Source organism: Aricia agestis, chromosome 6 (genome assembly GCF_905147365.1).
Source record: "Aricia agestis chromosome 6, ilAriAges1.1, whole genome shotgun sequence".
In the NCBI taxonomy this organism is placed as follows: Eukaryota; Metazoa; Arthropoda; class Insecta; order Lepidoptera; family Lycaenidae; genus Aricia; species Aricia agestis.
The window spans coordinates 12281647-12305947 of NC_056411.1; the positions used below are offsets into that span (position 1 = coordinate 12281647).

At 35.7% G+C, this 24301-nt stretch overlaps 1 protein-coding gene across 2 annotated transcripts in view; it reads right to left on the reverse strand.

The window, feature by feature from the left end:
* Positions 1-7577: 7577 nt before the first annotated feature.
* Positions 7578-24301, reverse strand: part of LOC121727998 — a 146980-nt gene continuing 130256 nt past the window's right edge. For both annotated transcript variants that reach the window (XM_042116085.1, XM_042116084.1), the window contains 6 exons: positions 21517-21725; positions 19720-19855; positions 12904-13037; positions 11539-11654; positions 10337-10440; positions 7578-8863 (listed from right to left, as the gene is read on the reverse strand). In XM_042116085.1, coding sequence (XP_041972019.1) covers positions 8766-8863; positions 10337-10440; positions 11539-11654; positions 12904-13037; positions 19720-19855; positions 21517-21725 — 797 coding nt within the window. In that variant the 3' untranslated portion in view covers positions 7578-8765. The remainder of the gene's footprint in view (positions 8864-10336; positions 10441-11538; positions 11655-12903; positions 13038-19719; positions 19856-21516; positions 21726-24301) is intronic.

Genomic DNA, 24301 nt, shown 5'->3' on the forward strand with positions numbered 1-24301 from the left:
ACTGATTAAATGTACTGAAATAACAATTGTTGGCTTTCAAACGTTGCTGATTTTAACAACATTTCATATCATTATAGTGTTAGTGCATAATAAATTAATATTAATACTATGCCTATTTACTTCAAATACTAATAAACTAATGGCAAAGTGTAACAATAAAAAAATGATCCTATCGTATTTAGCCATTATTCATTTTGGTTTCTGTCTCTAAAGTTTTAACTTTTACCTGTCATTATTGCAAAGTTGTAATCAGTAAAGAAAATTATTGATATCTAATGTACAGACGTGTGCTAACTGCTACCAGGTAATTATGAGTAAGTAAGAACGCTACCCGAAATATTTTTCTAAAATGTTTTAGCTAACTGCGTTTGTATGCCAACTTCTTACTGCGATAACAAATTATAGAACTAAGAAGTCTTGGCTTGTAGTGTTAGCTATCAACTCGAAATGTTTTGCCAAGATTTTGAGGGCCAGTAGCCTCAAGGTTGTTTGTGTTCGAAGGGTTGAAATGCGATTTGATTCTCTTGTGTATTCGAATCCCGACCAGGTATTCTACAGGGGAACACTTGAGAGGCAGATAGAGAAATACTCAGTTATGTTTATCCCAGCATACGAGTATATTATAGTTTTTAACAAAATATGAAAACGCCTCCGTTATTAAGTGGTTAAAAGCGTTGCTATTGAATCGGAAGTCGTTCGATTTCCACGTTAAAAATTTTGTTTCTAAGTTTAGCTGATTCAGGTGAACAGTATCTCTGTTCACCTGAATCAACCTGCCAGAAATAATTGCCTAATTAATATATTAATTCATGGCATGGGCATATGAAAATTCTCACGCTTGATCTCGGTTCAGTGGTGTCGGTCATCTGTTCCATTGGCAACAGGGTAAAAGAAGTGTGTGTGTTCCTCTACTGCGCATACATATTTTGGGCAGTAAAAATAGTTGCTCCTGACCAGCAGCCGTATCACGTATCTTGCGAGAGCAATGCGATAGCAATTATTGCGCGACAATTGCTCCAAAATCGCAATTTCGTATCACGTATTAGCCAAAACAATACGATTGCAAGCGATCGCTATACATTATACCATTGTTTGTATGCCCAGCAATCGCTCGCGCGATTATTGCTGGTGGATTGTTGGTCGCTATTTTTACGTGATGGTCACCGAAATCAGTGTGGGAGGAATTATAAAGTAGCGTTTTACGAATTAAACGGCCAGAGGGCGGTTTAATTCAAAGATATCAAACGGAAAACCGCGGGTAACTCCGCCATTATAAAGTCTCTTTAAAAATTCAAATCAGCCTTCACTGGGCCGTCTGCGTAATAAACCCTAATCATTTAAATTAGTAAAGTAAGAAAGACATTGTTCTGTAACGACCTACATTAAGATCTACTCATTATGAACAAGGTTTGAATATTTAATGTTGTCAGATTTATCTTTCTTTAGATTTAATTTGACACGATTAAACAAACGCTTACCCTGGCTCGGTTATTATTACTTAAAACTTTGCACTCAAGATTATGCTACGGTAAGAAGTAATTTTGGAGCGAGCCCACATTACTTGAGGTGCGTCGTCCAAAATAATTCATTGTATGCGTTTTGTCATTAGCCACAACATACAAGACGATGACAGCGCTACGCATTTGCGTGAGTTTACATTGCGACGACACGAGGCGATGCGATGCGAATAAATTATGTGATACATTTTTAAAGCCACTCAAAACACATTTAGGGCCGATTTGTAATACATAGTATCACTTTAAAAACTTAGAAAGTCTCGCGGCCGCCTGCGCCTTTCTCAAGCGATACTATGTATTACAATTATGAAGATAAAGTTTAACATCCTATGACACTGAAAATACTCGCTGCTTCGCTGCCATTCTGGTGTGATTCGGCCCTTAATTGACAGATTTGTAGCCTGTGGTGGTGGACTGCCTATTTCAATTATTGCAAAATGCTCGCTGTTTGCTACGCCCGTCTACGGCCGTAGCATCTGCTACGACGAGTGCTACGAAATGTTTGCTGTTTGCTACGAATGTCTACGACCGTAGCGTCTGCTACGGCAAGTGCTACGAAATGTTTACTGTTTGCTACGAATGTCTACGACCGTAGCGTCTGCTACGACGTGTGCTACGAAATGTATGCTGTTTGCTACGAATGTCTAAACGGCCCTAGAGGGACAGCTCAGCGCAACGCACCAAAACGCAATAGAGGGAATGTGGCTTCACTTTTACTTATCAAGAATTATTTAATATTAGCTAAAAGCTGAGCTTTGTGAGGGCTCGCGTCGTTAGTCGTCACACCTTAGCTGACTGATGATGACATATCTACATATTTATTATAAATATAAATTAGTTTATTAAAGCAGAAATCAATATGCGTAATAGATTTTCCGTAAAGTGTACCATTAAATGTATGTATGTATGGTTGTGGGATATAATAGGGCTCGCTTCGCTCGCCCTGATTACGCTCCCTTGTGTTGTATGAAATATCTGCAGTAGAGTTAACAGGAGGCTAAACTGAAACTATAATCTGTATCCATTCAATACTTAAGAGGTTTCCTTAAACGAAAACTTTCGCAGACCGTCTGGAATAAAACTTTATAAGCCCCATCGATCTAATGAAATAAGTTCTCTTTCTCTCATAACTGCTTAAAAAATTATTAAGGTCAAAGTTGAAAATTAAAGGGTTTTTCAAATGTGTGTCGTATACGGAAAGTTTTATCGATAGCGACCAAGCTTTTAGGTCTGAAAATTCTCAACAACAAATGTAATTTTTCTCTGAGTGTCACCAGATCCAAGTTACTAACACATCTAAACATTCTTTACAACAAAGTTTCTCGACCACTATACATAATTAAAAACTCGCGTCCCAGTTCTATACATCACATTATCCAACTAGAGCAAGTTGGAACTTGCAACATAAATCTGTCGATTCCCATATGAACTTTGTATCTATTGGGAATGTGGGTTTCCTGCAGTCTTAACTAGGGTTTGAGAGCCAAGACAATTCATCCACGGTCTTGTTTATTCTGAAACAATTAAGTTTGGCTCGTTTAAAATGTTTTATTTGTTTTAAAATACAACATATTTGTTTTTCGTAGTTAATATAGTAGTTAACGTAGTTAACATAGTGTCTTAATAGATGTATAGTAGATTTTTATTTTACTTAGATATTAGCGGACCCGATAAACGTTTTCTTATACACACATTTTAAAGGGAAACTTTATAGAAATATGATTATTGAGTTATATTGGAAGTGAAATTTTATTTTTATTCCTTTGACATTAGGATATGTAGCGTGAACTCGCGTCAAGACACATGGTCTGATAAAAAATCGTAAGATGGAAGAAGAATAAGTCACCGGAGAGGAAATATATTATGTGTGTTTTACCAAACCACTGTTTTAGATGACTACGCTTTTTGCCTCGATATTCCATGTCTATTATATGCGTCTATATACTACATTATTCGGACGTTAATGTGATTACAACGCTAGTGTATGACCAGATCCTATTAAAACATACAATGCATTCTAAATTTGTAGGCCGAAATTTGTACACAAAATTCTAATGTAACGTTGGAGGCTAAAAACGGGATTCACTTTTTTTATGAAATAAGGGGGCAAACGAGCAGACGGGTCACCTGATGGAAAGCAACTTCCGTCGCCCATGGACACTCGCAGCATCAGAAGAGCTGCAGGTGCGTTGCCGGCCTTTTAAGAGGGAACTATTCGTGTGTATTTCTATTACCACATACTACAGTCTGTACTTTTCTTGCAAAGCAGATCGATAAAAATTTACATAATTCACTAGTATGTTTGTCTTAATTATAGGGCATGTATTTTTTATTTAATTTATTATTTTTGTGGCGGAACATAAACCTTTATCCGAATTTATATTGAATAGGGGCCACTCTTGTTTATACTTCATTTCGTATTCTACATGGACCTTCCATCAATGCACACCATCAAGATGTACGGTAATAAATATACTAAAATTACGTTGTCTCCAGTGTTTATTGACTCCACCGTTATATGAGAAACTATAATACATTGATAGAAGAAAGAAGCCAGTTAATTCTAAGACCACTATAACTAGAAAACTGGTACCTCCCAGTTATGTTAGTACCTATTAAAATAAGCATGATAGTTCTTGACGCGTCGGGACGACAAACAACGATAAATTCGGGCGCCGCAGCGGACAACAGCGCGTCAGTTACTGAAAACACGGCTACAAATTGTGCGGGCTGTAATTTACACAGAGGCGTAACACAAATAAAGTCACCCTTTAATTGCGCTTAATAGCGGCCCGGGTCATCACCATAACTTAGATAATAGTACAACGTACAGTTTTATAGTTTTTACCTAGATGACGCCAGCAACTCTGCTGCGCAAAATTCGTTAATCGCACGGAAACCGTAATGTCCGAGATAAAAAGTATCCTTTGTACCATCGAGGAAATTGATTCATAGGCAGTTGACGGACCTACGTAATTTGGTCGGCTTATGTCAATTCAATGTTAGCTGCGATCGGCCTGATGGGTTTGACTTAATGCAACCAATTTTATACGTGGGAGAGCCATGCTTCGACACCGAGTGAGTGAGTTTACCGTAGGCCCAATCCCCTACCCTATTCCCTTCCCTACCCTCCCCTATTCCCTTCCCTTCCCATCCTTACCCTTCCCTATTACCCTATTCCCTCTTAAAAGGCCGGCAACGCACCTGCAGCTCTTCTGATGCTGCGAGAGTCCATGGGCGACGGAAGTTGCTTTCCATCAGGTGACCCGTTTGCTCGTTTGCCCCCGTTTATTTCATTAAAAAAAATTACTTATGTCCGCCATTTGCCTAGGAATCAACTTCTCTTTTCAACATACCTTCCTACTATACCTTCCTCGGGACTCAAAGTATCTCCATACCAAATTTTATCAAAATCGTTTCAGTGGTTTAAGCGTGAAGAGTTAACAGACAGATGTGTATATTATCTTTCTAGATATATACATTTTCGCATTTATAATATTAATACAGACTAGGTGAGCCGTTAGGCTTTGCTCACGCGAACATAAACATGACTGCTGCTAAAGTAATAGTAATAGTACGGGAGCCCTAGATTTTTTTTTTAATTACTATCATGCTAATTTTTGTGAGTAGCTTCATTTTGATAAGACGAACAACATTTGCTAAAAATCTCGAAAGTGGTAGCTAACAGAGATAGAAAGGATTTCATATTTTTAATTGATGGCCCTAAAATATGTCCTGTTTTATTTGTAGGAAAATGTTACTCTGAAATTATCTATTAAGCTAATATACAAAAAATCAGCTCATTACGGTCCCGTTATAGGCATATATTATACAAATAGAACGATCCATATTTTAGGACCATCAAGTCAAAGTATGAAATCCTTTCTATTTCTGTTAGCTGCCACTTCCAAGATTTTTCGCAGATAAAAATGTTGTTCGTCCTATCAAAATGAAGTTACTAACAAAAAATAGTAATAAAAAAAATGTTCTAGTAGTCCCGTAGTTAAAAGCGGAAAGTGACTTTGTTTTTTATTATGTAGTTAATTTTTATTTTGCCAAAACATGCTTGTGTTTTTTGGGCCACTGTAATAATTAAAATTAGATCAGAATTTTAGGCGCTTATATAGAGACGTATAGAGACAATTAGCTGCGAAAATCCTTAAACTTCCTTTTGTATGTAAAATGTACAGTGGTTTTAGCATACTGTATCTAAGTTTTAATGTTTTTACTGTTTCTTTACGTATTCTTAATAAATTTAATTACCTACCAAAATCCTAAAAAACCTTGTTTATGTGATACTGTATCTGCTTTGTTTTGAAAGATTTATTTTCTTTAATAATTTGAATGTATAATACGCAATATTGTTAACTATGTAATAATATAGAAACAAAAATACCTACCACGATCTAACAGCTTAAAAATTATTTTCCCTGTACGTTCAGAAAGTTTGGATAAATCATTCTGAACTCTGAAACTGAGAGTGCTCGTGCGAACAAAGCGCTAAAACAAGCGCAGGTAAAAAACCCGATTTATGAACACAGCCAGTAAACAATCGATGAGTTATTGTCATTCAGTACCAGTTATTCAGTCAAGGAAGCCGAAAAATACCTGTCGTTGTCATAGAAACAAGTAAAAACTTTACGTTGTGCAATTTTTGAGAACTATAATTATAGAGCATGAAAAACGGGTTTTGAACCTATAGTAGATAAATAGAATTTAACTTGTTTTTTGACACAAAAACTAATAAGCACATTTTGATAAAAATTTCTTGTCACTAAAAATATCGATGAAAACTAAGCAAATAATGTTTGGAAAATGTTTGGGAATGAAAAATACATACGAATAATAATTCAAGTATCCTTTATTTTCACATATCTTACATACTTATGTATTATTAATTATTATTTTAAAATCACCATTTAATTAACAATAATTAGTTACTTTACACTAAGTATTATAAAACAATATTATAGGCTTTACAGGAATTTTAATAATAAGTTAATACCTTAAGAGCCCACGGGGAGGCAGATCGATTCGTTCGGACTAATCACAGGCCGACGAATAGACTTGTACACACTCACATTTTGTGCAAACAAAACGTATGCGTTTAGGTTGGCCTGCCATCAGTCGGATGGGATCAATCGGCCTTTCCGGATATTATGAGGCCTAATAAAGTATAGTTTTCACAGAGCCAGTACTGGCTGCCAATAAGACTGGCAGCCAGTATTGGCTTGGTATATGCTGCATGTGAACATATTTTCAAGCCAGGCCAAACTGTTCACACGCGGCATATACCAAGCCAATACTGGCTGCCAGTCTTATTGGCAGCCAGTAATGGCTCTGTGAAAACTATACTTTAAAAGTATTGGCTTGTAGCTCTAGGACGTCCGCTTGTAAAATCTTTAATACTTTACTATAATATTATAACAGCAATTTTAGTTTATTCATCTTATAAAAAATACAGAAGACATGTATTTACTGTTCTATTCAAAAAAGCTTTTCACATTATTTACAGAAATTATACTATACATTTTATAATTTGCGCATTTTAGGTTGATGTTAACCTACGAATAATAATTACTGCCGAAAAGTTACTGAGTCGAAAGCTGTTGGAAATTTTCATTGCAGGTTGTAAAATTGATGTCACCTGGAATTCTATTCTAGATTCTAGAATATTCTTTCCAACCGCAATAACTGAGCAGATGCTATCAAACATGCACATATCAAACAAGAATGGTAAGTTTCTTCTATATAGCAGCAATGCAGCCGCGCTTTTTATAATCGCAAATGTGGAAATGCTTCTGCGGAAATATTTTGTGCAAGCCACTTAAGCAGTAATTTCTCACAAACCACTAGTGCCCAGTTATTCATGTTTTTTGACAAGAATAATTTTGAACGTTGATGATTCGACAATGTCTTGAAGTTTTCACGCTAGTTATAATCAAATGAACTATGTAATGGATGAATAAACTCCTTTAAAATAACATCAGAAACATAATGTATTTTGGCAAATAAAAAAAGTGATAAATCAGCAAGGCCCTTAGCCAATATGCCATCGTAACTTAGTTTCGAAAGTCAAAATCAAACCTGCGAATATTTATAATCTAAAATGATTTAGACTAGCTACAATAATACAACCTTTATTACTAAGATAATTAGCAATTGAAAACAAAAGCAACACACCTTATTTATGCGATCTTAAACGATATTTACACAATTTATTTACATTACCAAGTAACTCTATGAAATCAGTCTATTTTAACATAGCTATTATGAATACTTAGTTAATTCATGTTTTAACAATTCAACACCATTTTATTTAACCTAACTGATACTACGTATATGAAATAAATAACAGCCTTTATTTAACTTATTATATTTATGTAACGTTCCACCAAATACGAAGAACTACGACTTCAATTGCACATGAATACTGCAGAGAGTAAGGTAAAATGTGACGGCGAGCTACACATCCGTAAAATACTGAAAGCAGCAGCCAAAAAAATGTAATTTAAGACAGCAGACTAGGTAGGTACTTAGTAAATTACTGAAAGATGTTTGGTATAATGATGATAACTTTTATAATATCATAGCAACAGATTTGCCCAAAAATTTCTGGAATGTTCTTTACCCTTTCATAGTTAAATACATACGTCAGAACCATCAAAACAAATAATCGAGCAATTGATATCTTCGGTGTGAGATTTAATTAAAACTTCTAGTACTGTTAATTCAATTAGAAATAATATGAAACACAACATCCAGCTGTGTTCCATTAATATTAATAATTAGAACAAAACAGGTCCTGTTATAATAAGTAATACACATTGTAAAATATGTCAAGGTTTCTCGCGAGAAAGCAACCGAAATTCACGGTTTGTGTCCTTGACTTTAATTATTGTTTTACTTACGCTTTTCACTCACGACTTATGAAGGTTAAAATTATTATATTACTGTCGCCGCTACCAATGAAATGTATAGATGTAGAGCGTTACCAAACGAACATCAGTTGAGTAACTCTTAATCGAGCTCTATAATATATATTTTTGGTAGGTAGCGGTGACCCAGTGAAATAATAACCCTTAAAGACTTTTAACTTTTCAGATTTGTCTTATGTAACATAACTTCTCAGTCATAGCACAACGTATTTGGCAGACGATAATAAAATTAAACGACTATGTTTAAACAATATAAAACATTTCCAACTTAGTTTACAACCCTGACTACACGTACGCGTTCTGTGTGTAGCTATCTTATTGAAGTTTCCCGGTAAGTTTGTAGTAGAAACTGCAGGAGTAGTTGGGTAGTGAGCACCAGGATTGTGGGTAGACACAAATCTGCACCACCTGTAGACATAAGATTAGTTTAAGACTAATATATAACATAAATTACACGGAGAAGTTTAACAATTATATCATATTACGAAACGTTAGGAAGTAACTTCAGCTGACTTAATATACATGGACATATTAATAAATGTTATTTGAAATTATCACTCATGTTTCAACTCTACCACTAAACCGATTTAGATTAAATTTGGCGTGGGAATACTTTCAAACCGGAAAAGGACGATTGTTTTCTGCAGCAAAATATACAGTTACAAAGTATTCAGCAATTTCCCACGTGATAATAAATTTTTTGCACATCGCTGACTAACTAATTTAAGATAATTTATAATAGGTAATTTATGAATTTGGAATGTATTTGATAACTTTAAATATACCTCAACAGATTATAGTGTTTCTTAGGGTAAAATCAGATCGCAACGCGACGAGGCGAGGCGAGGCACGTCGCAGCATAAATTTGTACGGATTTGACAGATTTCGATTGCGTAAGACGTCTTGTCAAATCCATATGAATTTAGAAATGCATCTACACGTCGCGTTGCGGTCTGAATCATAGACATAATATATACTGTCGTAAAGACCACCTGACAACTCGAAAATGCGTGACCATTTTTGATCTGTCAATGTGTGCGTGTGCTAGTGATGTATATTTTACTATCGATAGTATAGTATTTTGCTATCGATAGTTTAGTCCGTTCGAGTTATTTTACCTGAGTTTCTATAAGAAATAAATAATATGCAACTTTGATAGATTTGTATTTCAAATTAGGTATCATAAATTTTAATTGGCAAAAAAAGGTGACGATTGAAAAGTAGATACACATTTTCTTTTGGAATGATTTTTCAATCGTCGGATATGTTATGATATGAGGTTCTTATAGGGGTAAATAATTTACACTTAACACATTATAAAGTTACTTATTTATTACTCAGGTAAAATCTATCTGGTAAATCAGTCCTTACATTGAAAGTAAACGTTGAAAGTAAACAACACACATAGTATATTATATTTTATTCTTAAATTAAATACATAGTATAAAATATCATAATATTTTATTACAATTATTTTGAACCGACTTCCAAACTTGTATACTTAACTTGTAACAAGAAAATAACATACGATTTAAATAATAAATTGCAAATACCGAAAGGGCATAAAAACGATTGACGACTTTTGACGACCTGTCAAATAAAAGTTGTTACAATTTTCATTAGACTGCCTCTCTCTTTTCATCTTGTTATAATTCCATAAAGGATTTTCTTCTCTCTCGCACTCTTTGTTGGTCTTTAGCATTATATTATGTCTATGGTCTGAATCAACCCTAAGGGTTGCTCGTTACTCATAGTATAATAGTAGGAAATTATCGGCATGAAAATATTATTTTTGTATGTACAATATTCTGCGTTATAATCAAAAGTATAAGGTTTTTAACAGTATGGTCTTAATTACATTAGATATAAAGTGCTTAATACCTGTGAAACTCCGACCTAGCGCCGACGCAGGGTTGGCGCTTCGCTCCTGCAGCACTAACGTGTGGCTGGTAGACTTCCATACGTCGAATATAGACGCTTCACACCTGAGACAAAATAGAATAGATTTGTACTTTCAGGGAAGTTGATTCATAGGAAGATGGCGGACCTACGTTATTTGATGGGGTTATGTAGAATGTGTAGTCATAATCCTTTATTATGTGCTAAGGCCCTTAAAAATTTACACCACAGGTTTTTTTTAAACAAACATTTAAGGAAAAAAAATATTAGGATGACTGAGACCAACGACTGGCTAGTTAGCCCTTTCATAAGAAACGTGTGAAATATGGATTGAAAATCATTTTAAGGGCAATAAAATATTATATTATATTTTGTGATAAAAACTAAATATGTTTTTCTATTTCATTTCTAAAGGTTCACAGCCCTATATAATACGTTAGAGAAGTATTTATCTTCATATAAGTTATTGAGCTTCCGTTGTTGGACAACTCTTTAGAGAAAAGTAAAATAAAATATATTTCTCTTTCAAGCCAATTCTGCTGTATAAGAAAATATAATTGAAAGGTATCTTTGATATTTTTAGCTTTAAAGCTAAATTATTGTTATTATAGTTCAAGAATTAGTTTTAAAATAAAATAAAAACAGCGTATTTGACAAGACGATTAAAAATTCAGCATGAAATACGAGTGATCACGCTAGTACTGTCTATATACTGCCATAGCTTGGATCTCTATGTATAATAATATATTAAACTGGATGCCCATTGCTTCAAAATCGCTCCATATGTGCTTTCAGTTGACTACAATATAGGGACAGCTTTTTGACATAATATTATGCCCTGACTTCTGACGGATTTATGGGTCTGTATACAATGTCGAATCTAAAGCCCGAACGCACACCTCTAAGGCCCCCATATACGGGAGTGTACACATATGGGAATACACAACACGAGTCTGGTCAAGTCATTATACCCACCAAGCTAAGCTTTATCAGCACCAATTATTATCAGCAAAACAGCTATCCGTGTACTTAATGTATAATGTGGCAAAAGTTACCGAGTCCAGGTTCAACAATTTAATAGTTGCGAGTGCAGAACAAAGTTTCTTATTGAAATTTACTGCAAAGTTTAAGCAAATTCGACTAGAGGTGAAATTGAAGCAATATGTAAGGATTATGTGATTTACCGTATCATAAGCGTCGGCACAGGAGACAACAAGGCAGCCTCCAACTCTAAAGTAGATAAGCTAGATGCATATCCGTTGCTGAAATTCAGAACGTGGTTCGCTGTGAAACTTGGCACCTGTAATTAGAAGATTATTTTAATAATTGTTTACTAGCACTGCTAAAAGCGGTTAAGGTCTGAAACTTAGAATCCTGTTATTTTGTAAATTCGTTGTTAACTTTTATGCATTTAAAGTTTATTACATTTCTTTAGTATTGCATTGGTTATAGTTGTAATTTTAATTTAAAAACCCAAAAAAATTCTTTATTAATTTAATCAATCGCAATTATAATCAGTCTCTTACAAAAATAATATCTCATACTGTTGAGTGCTAAAATATCACTGATCTTTTTGATGACCTTAGATAAATGATAGACGGTCATTCGCAACTATAGTAACAACCACATGTATTAAGCATTGATAAATTATAATATTATTAATTCAGCTCATTTAGACCCATCAAGTTAATATACCTAACGGAACAGAGCAACAATCTCGAGCTGTCAAACGTAACCAAAATTGGTTTTCATCTGTGTGAAAAATATGTGTACGTATACACTTACACAAGCATGATTGAACATGAATTCTATGAGATTAAATTGTCAACGTGCGGCACGTGCCGACTGGACGTCAAAAAAAGAGTGCTGCTGTCATATATCGCACGTCTCTTTTTACCACGCAGTGTTACTGATAGTGACATCTCTCTTGCTCAGGCCTTTGTTTCTCCATTCCGCCAGTGATTCCGCTAGGTATATTAACTTTATGTTTAGACCTATTACACACGGTTGACAAAAATATGTCCGTCGTCTCATTTAGGGATGCATCTCAACGCCACGCTGTGTACATTGGGCGAACGCATTGAGCCAGCGCATTTGGCCAATGTGTAAAGGTCTACTAAACCATAATCCTTCGGCCAAACCTGGCTCGACTAAAGCAACTGCGAAGCAGGAGCGTCTACCGCGCGACGTCATGTGGACATCGTTTTTTGGCCGAACTGTGGCTCACGCGATAAAAGATATTATGCTATGGTCAAAATAGGCGTCTACACTTAGGATACGCATACTCGATACGATACGCCTGATACAGATACGATTAATTGATACAAATGTGGACATAGCCTAAGATTATAATTTGGATAGCGTACGCGCGGTAGACATTCCCGCTTTGCAGTCGCTTTGGTCGCGCAGGTTTGGCCAAAGCTTAAGTTAAGAACGATATTCCTCACTCTAAACGTTGGCCCAATGCGCTGGCTCAACGCGTTTGCCCAATGTTAGTCCAATGTGTGCAGTGTGCTTAAGACTTTATAATAAAGTGCCAGGCTACTCACCATCTGTTCGTTGACGTACCACGTGATGTTGGCCGCCGGCAGCGAAGGGGGCGAGGAGCAGTTCGCCCGTATGTGGTCGCCGCCGACATACGTCATACGGTCTGACGTCACGTTCGGACTCAGCAGCGGCGGCTCTGCAGAAACATTTTTAAAAAAGTCTGTGCCAGAAAGAGGTTCTGTATATACAGATCTATATTTCTTTAGCAAACTTAAGAGTATAGACTCTAGGTATTCCTTAAACTCAAGACTAGACACTAGACATTACACACTATACTTTGCAGCCTAAATTACAGCTATCATCGAGCCATTCAATAGTGAGAGTTATAATACTAAATCCCACCAAAACAATTCATGTAAAATATTGCCAAGACGACCACATAAGGTGCCCTGTGAAAAAGATGTCAGATTTCATGTAGAGCCAAGCTTTTAAATTTGCACGGCCTAACTCTACCGACCCTAACTTCAACAAATTCTACATATTATTATTAGTAAATGTAGAATTTGTTAAAGTTAAAATCATAGGGTTACAATAAAAAGTATGATTATAGTACATAATATTATTATCACTACCTCAGTAACTACAGTAAGCGATTTTAGAATAAAATATTTATTTTCATACCAAAAATAGACCTACTTATGGAAGCAATCAATTTGAATGCTTCAAAAGATACTAAAATATAGCAGCAAAGGCCACATCGTAGGCGAGCGGCGGTACGCCCCTTTGGATTTTCCTTTAGATTTTCTTTAAGGTTTATTTCCAGTGAAGTAAGCAATTCAATATAAAGAAACGGAGTTCAAGTACTTAATTAAGCATCGTACTCAAGTACTTGACGATTAATAGAATTGGCTAAGAAATTCACTTTTCATCAGTCGTTAAAAAGGATATTTTACTCCCAAATATTTTAATAGACATTGTTCTTAAAATACTAAAATGGTGTTATAAAAATTCAAGCAAGTCAAAGTTCGCTCGCGGCGGAACCGTACATTTCCCAAGGCTCGACGTCTTTTTATTAAACCAAATGTTATTATTTTATCAGTTGCATTTGTAGTTTTAGTATGTGACTATCGAATTCGTTTTCCGTATTCGGAATTCCGTGAGACCAGCGCAACGTTCGTTTCTTCCACGCGCGGAGCCGTCGGCTTGCACTTATAACGTACGTACGGAATTCGTTCCGTGCGGAGAAAACGAACGTGTGCGGCAGTTTATGTATTATTTACTGACTCCACGCTTTCGGAAATACAAAACGTATTTACGCGGAAGGCCTCAAGTGAAAGAAGACAATGAAAATAAGAGCTTAAAAATAAATAATTTGGTTTTACATTTACATTCACCATTAACTTCACACATCATTCACTATTCATTACTGTTGATCATTCAACACTTTTAAGTATAATCGTCCAATCACCGAAAACATTATCAAAATATCTCACTTAGGTCTTATGAGCGAACCTCTATTAAGTTAACAATAAATTGAAAGGTCTCGTGAATTGGCTCAAGTACGATATAAAGGGATCTCGTATAGAGCCCGTATGAAAAGATATCTTGACCCCTTTGTATGAGAATGCTCTTATCTAGTGATATTATTAATGCTATCGGCTATTAACCGTACCTTTTACAGTATAGTACTTTTAGGTGGAAAATTTGGAGCGGAAAAACTTAAAATAATGTTAGAATCTTGTATTTGTTAATAAAATAAAGATGACATATTTTTATTTCCATTGAAAGCTTTTTAAGAGATGGTTTCAAAACTGATCGATTGTGATTAAACTAAATCCTGATATTTATGGAGTCATGGAACTTTGCTTTAGCTTCTTTGTATGGGGAAAACATATTCAACTCCTGCGGCATTTACTTTAGTTCGTTTTCTATCTCGGTAAATATTTACACTTTAGACGTCTTTTAGAATTATTTTTCTGTATTCGTTTATCACGAAGTGACCATACATTTTTCCGAGACAAAAAGTATCCTAATTACTAGGTCCTTTCGCGGAACTCAAAATATCTCCATACCAAATTTCAGCAAAATCGGTTCAGTGGTTTGGACGTGAAGAGGTAACAGACAGACGGACAGACAAACACACTTTCACATTTATTATATTCGTATAGTATGGAAGTATACAGATGTAAAACTAAAACTAAACTTGAAAAAAATAAAAATAATATAGGTACTTCATTATTTGAATAAAAAAAACACAGACGAATTGCATTCATAGCTAAACAGTAAAGAGCCGACAGTCTCCGCAAGATCTCGCAAATAAAAGCAAATAGAGCCGTAAGCTCAACACTTTGAACGAATGCTGACAACTGAATGCCCTCTCGGTGAAACTTTAACCGAGTTGAATGAGGCCGAGTGAATCTAACGAATCTTTTTCGGTTCAGTAAACCAAACTCAGTTTCTTAATCAAAGCGAAATTGTACTTTTTCACATAATTGTACTTAGAGAATTCTTTTCGAGTTGTCTTTATAAATTCACGGCTCAAACTTGCTTTGTTAGAGTTTATTAAAGAGACTTAATCGTCTGGGAGTACTTAAAAATCCAGCTTTTTAAATTGGACCATGAAATTGCACTATAAGATATATTTAGCGTCAACTCCCTGATTTAGTTTTAGGAAATTCAGATTTCATAGAAGCATTCGTAGAAAACTTCTTACTTACATGTGAATTCGATTTACTATCATAGATAAATGAAGGATCTATATTATTTGGTCGGTTTATGTTTAAACCAGGTATCAAATATACCCACCCACGTATAAAAATATAATTTTATACGTGGGAGAGCCATGCTTCGGCACGAATGGGCCGGCTCGACCGGATAAATACCACGTTGTCACAGAAAACCGGCGTGAAACAGCGCTTGCGCTGTGTTTCGCCGAGTGAGTGAGTTTACCGGAGGCCCAATCCCCTAACCCCTACCCTATTCCCTTCCCTACCCTCAACTATTCCCTTCCCTTACCTTCCCTACCCTCCTCTATTACCCTATTCCCTCTTAAAAGGCCGGCAACGCACTTGCAGCTCTTCTGATGCTGCGAGTGTCCATGGGCGACGGAAGTTGCTTTCCATCAGGTGACCCGTTTGCTCGTTTGCCCCCTTATTTCATAAAAAAAGAAAAAATATACCCACGAACATTGTTTTGACATAGTCTGATCAAATAAATATATCCGCCATTTGCCTGTGGATTAAATATTTCTTTGATTGTTTTTTTTTACTTAAAGGCTTTAATTGAAGGGTTCGATATTTTTACTAGTTTTTATATTACATTTCTGGTATGTTCTCTCTATTTTTAGTTTGTAATCATTCATTTCACAATATAACAAACAAAAAAGGCTTTATTTATATTATCATACGTGGAAAATTCGTAATATTTTGTCCTCAAATACGAAGTTTCAAAGGTTGAAAAGGCATATTCTTGTTACAAGGTATTAAATGAGCTGCTTGAATGTCTAATAACGTGGTTACGTTGTTATTCTTTGCTTAATTTTCCAGAAATTTAAGATAAGCTTAATAAGATAAACTTCTGAACTTTAGAACGTACGAAATTTGTTTAACTGTTTTATTTATTACTCAATGTTAGTTGATTAAAGTTTATTTAAAGCTTACTTTTTAGGGTACTGATTTAATGAGGCAGTTGTAAATAGCAGTTTTGTTAAGTTAAAAATTATAAATGGCACGTTTAATAACTAGTTCAGCAGTTAAAACTAAGCAGTAAATTAAACAAAAATGAGCAATAAAAAATAATGAAATGGATCAGTAAATAATTGAGCAGGTAAATAATTAAATGAGTGGTAAAAATTATTGAACGAGCGGTTACAGTACAGTAATAAATCGGAATTTGTCAGTAAGAAATCTCATTTTAAGCAATGAGGTAATAAAATGAAATAAAAAACAGTACTTAAATTCTAAATTTTTGAGAAAATCTTTTTTTATATAAATAAACCTAACTTAACTAAAAAATCTAAAATTTTATACAAAAAATAAACCTCACCAAACTAAAAAATCGATATACAAAAAACCTAACCTAGCCTAAGGTCGGGGTTGGCTGATTCAGTTCTGTGTCTAATTTCGCAAACCGAATCTATCCAATTCATAGGTTTACTGATTCAGTAACTTAATGGTTGTAGAAAGAAAGGATAAAATAAATGTAAACCGAAAAAAAGAAACAAATTTATGTAACGCGGCATAGAATCCAACCCTGAATTTGAGTTGGTGTGATGGTATCACTGCTCGTTATGATCTGCCGAACTATTAATCAAACCGCTCATTCCACCATTTTTACCTCTCATTCAGTTATTGGACTGCTCAATTATTTTTAGAATTGACATTGTATGATTAAATAACCGACTAATTGATTTTTATTACTGTCCATGTTTTACTGTCGCAATAATAAATCAACCGACATTAAATTAAATGATCATCATAACATCTCGAATAATTTAGAAACAGCTTAAAAATTTTGTTTCCACTTTTAAATATAACAACGCCCAAGATACAGTAATTGTAAATAGTAAACTCTTTTCTTCAGAATAAAAAGTAGCCTATGTGCTAATTCAAAGCTTAAACTTCAAGTCCATGTCCATTAAAATCTATCCCAAAAACTCTTAGATTTATTAAAAAAATGTAGCATTACTTAGGCATAATATTATAAAATTCTACAACTGTTATTTTATTGATGGCTTGACACGCTACCGCGTGTCTAGATATCATACAACTAACTGTCGAAATTATATTAATTCATTATCAATATGCAATCGGTCATAGTTTAGTTTTTCAATCAATTATTTATTTTGCAAAATCGAATTCACAATTAGAATATTGACCAAAAAATGTATGTTCACGCTGGATTGAAATCGAACAAGTAAATCCGTAATTGTCAATTCAGCAAAATGCCAGCTGCGTTTTTGTATCCAATATGCAGATTGCGTCAACCCTAATGTGATGGACACATTGAAAACGCATGGTGGTATGCGTACTATTAATATTTAATAATAACCCCACACCGGTTTCGCCGCCGGTGGCTGGTTCACTACGCAAGAGTAATTTTTATATTGCCCAAGTGTGTGCGAAGTACAATAAAACACTCTCCTTTCTATTTACTCTCATAACCCAGTGGGATGGATGACCGACACGACTGGCGAGAGATAAGGCACATTACCAACATACCCATTCGACGCATGGATCGTCTTACTTGTCAGACAATCAGGTGAACAGCTTGTCCGAACCAAACTTGGAAATAACACGTTTCCAACATGGGAATCGAACCCTTGGGCTAGTGCCCAAGGGTTCGATTCCCATGTTCAGTTACGCAGGAGTCATGTTATAGTAACATGACTCCTGCGTAACTGGACTGGTTTGAATGAACCAGGCAACGTCATTGAAACTGGTGTGGGGGTCTTATTTTATTACTTAAGTCTTTTAGAAATTATACAAAATCCATATCAGCAAAATGGCAACATTTTGTTAAGTAAAAACTAAACTTAATTACTTTTTCTGCTCAGGTTGATTTAATTACAAGCCAAGTTTTTATTCCGTAATGAAATAAGACTGCATTCGCAGTTTTGTCAGCTCTTAACTAAGAGGAATTAAAATATATAGCGTCCAACCGAGAGAAAAATTCTAGCTTTTCCAGTGAAATTGCCATAAAATAATAATAATTTTTAAGCGTACATGCTTAAAGAGATGTTTTATTATAAGTATAAGTTTTAATTGTCACTTAAGTATATGCATTGTAAAATAATAATTATGTTATCTTTTGAACTAAGCAAGTAGCAAAGCAATGCAGTATCATGCTACGCGTAGCACTAGACCACATAAGTGTAAGCAAATTTCGTTGTAAGTATACGGAATTTTATTAAGTTGAGTGTCTACATGAGTGTCTAACTGTCTACATGACGTGTCTATACTTTTTATAGAGAAGAAAAGTTGTTTATTTCTATACAATAGGCTCTAAAACTACAGCGTTGATTTTGATAAAATTTGGCATACAGATAGATGACAGTCTAGACAACGGGCATAAAAAAGGGCCGCGCCAACCCCCTACAGCGCCTATGTGCGAAATCTATGAAACCCCTCTTTTTCTCGAATCTTAATGTTTCAAATTATTTTTATTCCTTATAGTCTGTTAGAGACCGAAAGTGTCTACGCTGCGGCGCCCCTATTGTCTGGGCGCCTGTATGCGCCACACACTGAACATGAGGGCGGCGTGGCCCTGACCACGGAAAAGAACATAGGATACTATTCTCGGGAAAATGTACGATTACCGCGGGATACTGTTTTTATACGATTGGAGCCGCAGTCAACTTCTAGTATCTTCTATACTATAAAAAGGTAGGTAAGCGCTAATCTCGAAAAGAAATAATTAGCGATATCGGTTCAGCTAACCGATATCGCTAATTATTTCTTCACCGATTTTCTTAATATAAGACGGTTATTACGAGTATGACAGAAAATTTAATAAAATTACATGGAAAATTAGAAAGAAAACTTTTTTTTTCAAATGACGTAACCTTACCGCTTTTGACAATTTAGGCTGGCTTTACAGCATAGAGAAATTTAAACATACACCTGATACTTCTCAGCTATCCAGGATACCCGTACGCAACACGGGCGCCCGGAGCGGGAGCATAATTATAATAATAATATGAGACGCTAGAACAATATCGTTTCACAGCGACGCGGATTGGTCCGCTCGCGACCAGCTCCGCGTCTCTGTGAAACGATGTTCTAGCGTCTCATAGCTGTGAAGCCTGCCTTAAAGTTCATAGATATGACAGGACAGCATCCGTCGGGACTGCTGGTAGCATATATCAATAATATACTGACCAACAACAACCATCTCGGCGGCCTTGATCTCAGTGTGGAAGAGCGGCGCGTCGGCTGACACCTCGCACTGGTACTCGCCCGTCAGCAGCCGGTCCACCTCCGTCAACACCACGCGGTTCTGGTCTGATGCTGCCACCTGGTGTGTAATAGGCGTTAGTACCATCGAAGAAATGCTCGCATTCTTGCGACAATATTCAGAGCAAAATAGCTTTTATTGGCAAGACGACAAGAGCTATTATGATGATCTAAAATTTAAGTGTTCCATCTTGTAGTATCAGAGAATTTTTTTTCGAACGTAGATGGCTAGCCCCCGTAATTTAGCCGGGTTATAACAACAGAAAATTAGTCGTAATCTGTCAGCTAGGTTTGATGTAACACGGCCAGAATACGTAAATGCGCCATTCGCCAATGAATCAAATTATCTGATAGTACTACAATACTACAATACTTACCTAAAGTTGAGAGCATAACAATTATAACTCTTATCGTCTAATAACTATTTTACTATGGAAATTGTAGTGTTATATATAAATTGTAGTGATAAAACATAATATTATTAAGAATTTTCGATTGTCGCCTAATCGAACATTCTTAATATTATGTTTTATCTATTTTAAAACACGTCTGAAATAATCATAACAATAATTATTAAATTGTCACACTAATTCGTTTTTTATCTAAAAAAAAATAAGCATACAATATGAAAATATAAATATGAACCAACTCTAAAATTTTAATAGCGTAATTAGACAATATCCATAACAAAGTCGTTAGTGAAATAGTTTGTTGTGATGTAGCGCATTATAATAATATAGTTTGGTTATAAAATTTTATATGTGATGACATTATGAAGGAATGTAAACGATACCTAATCCCAAAGTGATAAAATTATGAAATAAACACCAACGGAACGCGGTTATAAAGACTGAATTTGAATTATTAAAAGTTAAGTCACAAACGTTTGTGACTTAACTTTTAATAATTCAAATTTTGCGACTTTATATTTTATAATTAAAGAATATTCTAGCACAAAGTATATTCGGTAAAAAGGTCAGTTAGCACCAGGCTTGTTGCAGCCATGCTGTGATAATACGTGCAACATAATTTAGCGTCGCGCTTCGGCAGGCGCTTTAGCTTATGGGTATTTTACCGCTTTACTTCTCAGTAAGAAATTTTATAAGTCTGTTTTAATACTCATCTATAACCTAGAAAAACCGCAACTGCTTGTTCCTCTCACAAGATTCGTACCTGCGGATTTTATTGGATCCTAAAAACATATAACGAAGCTTAGCTTTCAATACGTGGGAGAGCCATGCTTTGGCACGAATGGGCCGGCTCGACCGGAGAAATACCACGTTCTCACAGAAAACAGCGCTTACGCTGTGTTTCGCCGAGTGAGTGAGTTTACCGGAGGCCCGATCCCCTACCCTATTCCCTTCCCTACCCTCCCCTATTCCCTTCCCTTCCCTTCCCATCTCTACCCTCCCCTATTACCCTATTCCCTCTTAAAAGGCCGGCAACGCACCTGCAGCTCTTCTGATGCTGCGAGTGTCCATGGGCGACGGAAGTTGCTTTCCATCAGGTGACCCGTTTGCTCGCTTGCCCCTTTATTTCATAAAAAAAAAAAAAAGCTCGGCGTTGGTGGAAATACAACCTAAGGGCTAGCCCCCCCGTACCACAACCACACGACAACCACAACCACCGCTTGACGGCAGTTTGTCGTTGCGACGTGGTGTGGTTGTAGTACGTGTGGGTTGGCCCTAACAGCTTCGTCAAAAATTATGAAACATCACTCACGTCAACTTTGATCTCCGCGACGGGGAAGACCTTCGTCGCCGGCGACTCCTTCGGCACGTATCGGTAGAACTCGATCATGTTCCTGTACCATCTGATGGAGTAGAGCTGGTCTCCCTCCAGCTCGTACGAGCAGGTCAGCTCCGCATTCTGACCCGTTAGCACCGCCTTCGGCACATGGATTTGCACTGACTTCAGCGTGTTTACTGTACCTGTGGACAATGGAAATTTGTATTGTAGAGAGAAAAAATGGGACCAAATTGGAGTGAAACCTAATACAACAAAACAAAATTTTGAAAATCGGTTAACAAACGGCGGAGTAATCGTTGAACATACAAAAAAAAATCCACAGCCGAACATATAACCTCGTTTTTTGGAAGTCGGTTAAAAATGTACTTATTTAAAATACTTATAATATTATGAATTCTTCTTTAAGGTTATTCTTCTAAATTATCGTGATCTTATAATAAGAAAATATTGTACTATTAAGATGTAGATTCACGTAGGAAAGAATTCCTAGCAGGTTTCGTAGCACCATGTAGCACGTAGAACTATTTCGTAGCACACGTCTACGAATTTCCTGTTCTTTATGAGCTTATCAAATAATTTTGTGATAAATATCACACATTTCAATTTTTTTTATATTCGCAATAGAACTACAAATCCTAAATAGTATTTTTTCAGAAATAAAATAATCTACTGCAATCTGAAAAACATTTTATAGTCTTAAGCCGACAACGAAAACGTCTGTAATTTTAATTTTGCTGATATAACGATCAAACCAATATTTTCTATTCAAATATTTAACTCCCTTAGTAAACCCCAATTTTTGCTCCCAAAATGATATTTTATTCAGCGGATTAGTTTATTCACCTCAGAGACACATTATACAGGCGCGAAAAAATATTTTGCGAGATTCTTCGGGTGTTTTTAAGTCAAGAACTTTTAGTGTCAGACACCTTCCAGACTAAAATGCTGTCATAAATAGGTACAGAGTAATATTTGTAGTGTAATTTCTAACAAAAATAGTACCTATATAGTTAAGCTCTATTTCAAAATATCATTACAGTATGTAGAAACGTGGTAGCTCTCAAAAATATATTCATGCGTTATTAAAAAAGACGAGACGTAATTACCGAATTTTTACGTGTTTGATGACTGGGCTATAACGACAATTCATCTGTAGTATAGGTACTTGTAAGATTTTTTAGTTGCATCAGATATCTGAAGATGCTAGATCATTTTGCGCTAACCATCCCGGTTGCCTCATTAACTTGGTTGCAATAGTTTTAAAACTGAAATATAAAATATTAGCTACTTTAAGCTTTTAAGATTTAATGACATTAATGTGCGGTGGTACGTTTAAAATTTTAGTAAAGTAGTTATGTGACCACTGCACCTAGCGCCTCCATGGTCTAGTGCGGCTCTTGACTCGGAGGTCTTGGGTTCGATTCCCGCGTTGGAAACATGTTATTTCCAAGTTTGGTTAGGAATGCAGGCTAATCACCTGATTGTCTGACAAGTAAGATGATCCATGCGTCGGATGGGCATGTAAAAAGTCGGTCCTGCGCCTGATCTCTCGTCGGCTGTGTCGGTCTTCAGTCCCACTGGGTTATAAGAGTAAAGGAATAGAGAATGCTCTTGCGTACTGCGCACACACTTGGGCACTATAAAATTACTCCTGCGTAGCTGCCCTGGTTTCAATGAAACTGGCCAACGTCACCGAAACCGGTGTGGGAGCTATTAATATATGTGACCACTGCCCAGTAAATTGTGCATTCTCTTGGAGTAGTGAAACCTATTTGACAGAGCCATTATATTTCATGTAGGCTGTAAGTATGATCTATCCATATATCCATATTATATTTAAATTATTGATATCATAAATGCGAAAATGTGTCCGTCAGTCTGTCTATTTATCTGTCTGTCACCTCTTCACACCCAAACCGCTGAACCGATTTTGCTGAAATTTGGCGTGGAGATACTTTAAGCCTCGGGAAATATAGCCCAAAGGATACTTTTTATCCCGGAAACATTTACGGCTCCCGCGCGATAAACGAGTTTTGACGTCATGGAGTTGCCGGCGTCATAAAATAATCCGACTTTATTAAGGGGGCGACTAACCCTAATTTATTTTATTTTGAATTAAGTATATATTACTATGTTGTACTAAAGGCCGGCAACGCACCTGCAGCTCTTCTGATGTTGCGAGTGTCCATGGGCGACGGTAGTTGCTTACCATCAGGTGACCCGTTTGCTCGTTTGCCCCCTTATTTAATAAAAAAAAATAAAAAAAAAACCTAGATATGTATTTATATTATCATAATGTTAATTATAAGATGTTTTAATCCCTCTGTCCTCTAAATGTTTGCATCTACCTCACTATCTCTGCAACACCCTAAGGTTTGGCTGGAAGAAAATGCCACAAGGCATTAAGCCCGCCTTTGTACTACAACGTGCAAAAAGTTTTTAAATAAATAAATAAATAAAGTGTCGATTTTATAATTCATTTTTATACTTGAAAATAAGCCTCGAATTGTTTCATTTTCTAAAATTAGATACTACATTATATTTTCGAGAATCAGATCTGAGCAAAAACACGATATCTTAAAATTTTCTCGATAGAAAAAAATCACAAAGATGCATCTAATTTTCACGAATTTTTCATTTATTACCATAACCGTGCATTGAACTTTGGTAATATTTTAACACATTGTATAAAATTTTATGATTGAGAGATCGACCTAGCGGATTTTTGAAATGTTGTATATTTATCGAGTTATTGAGA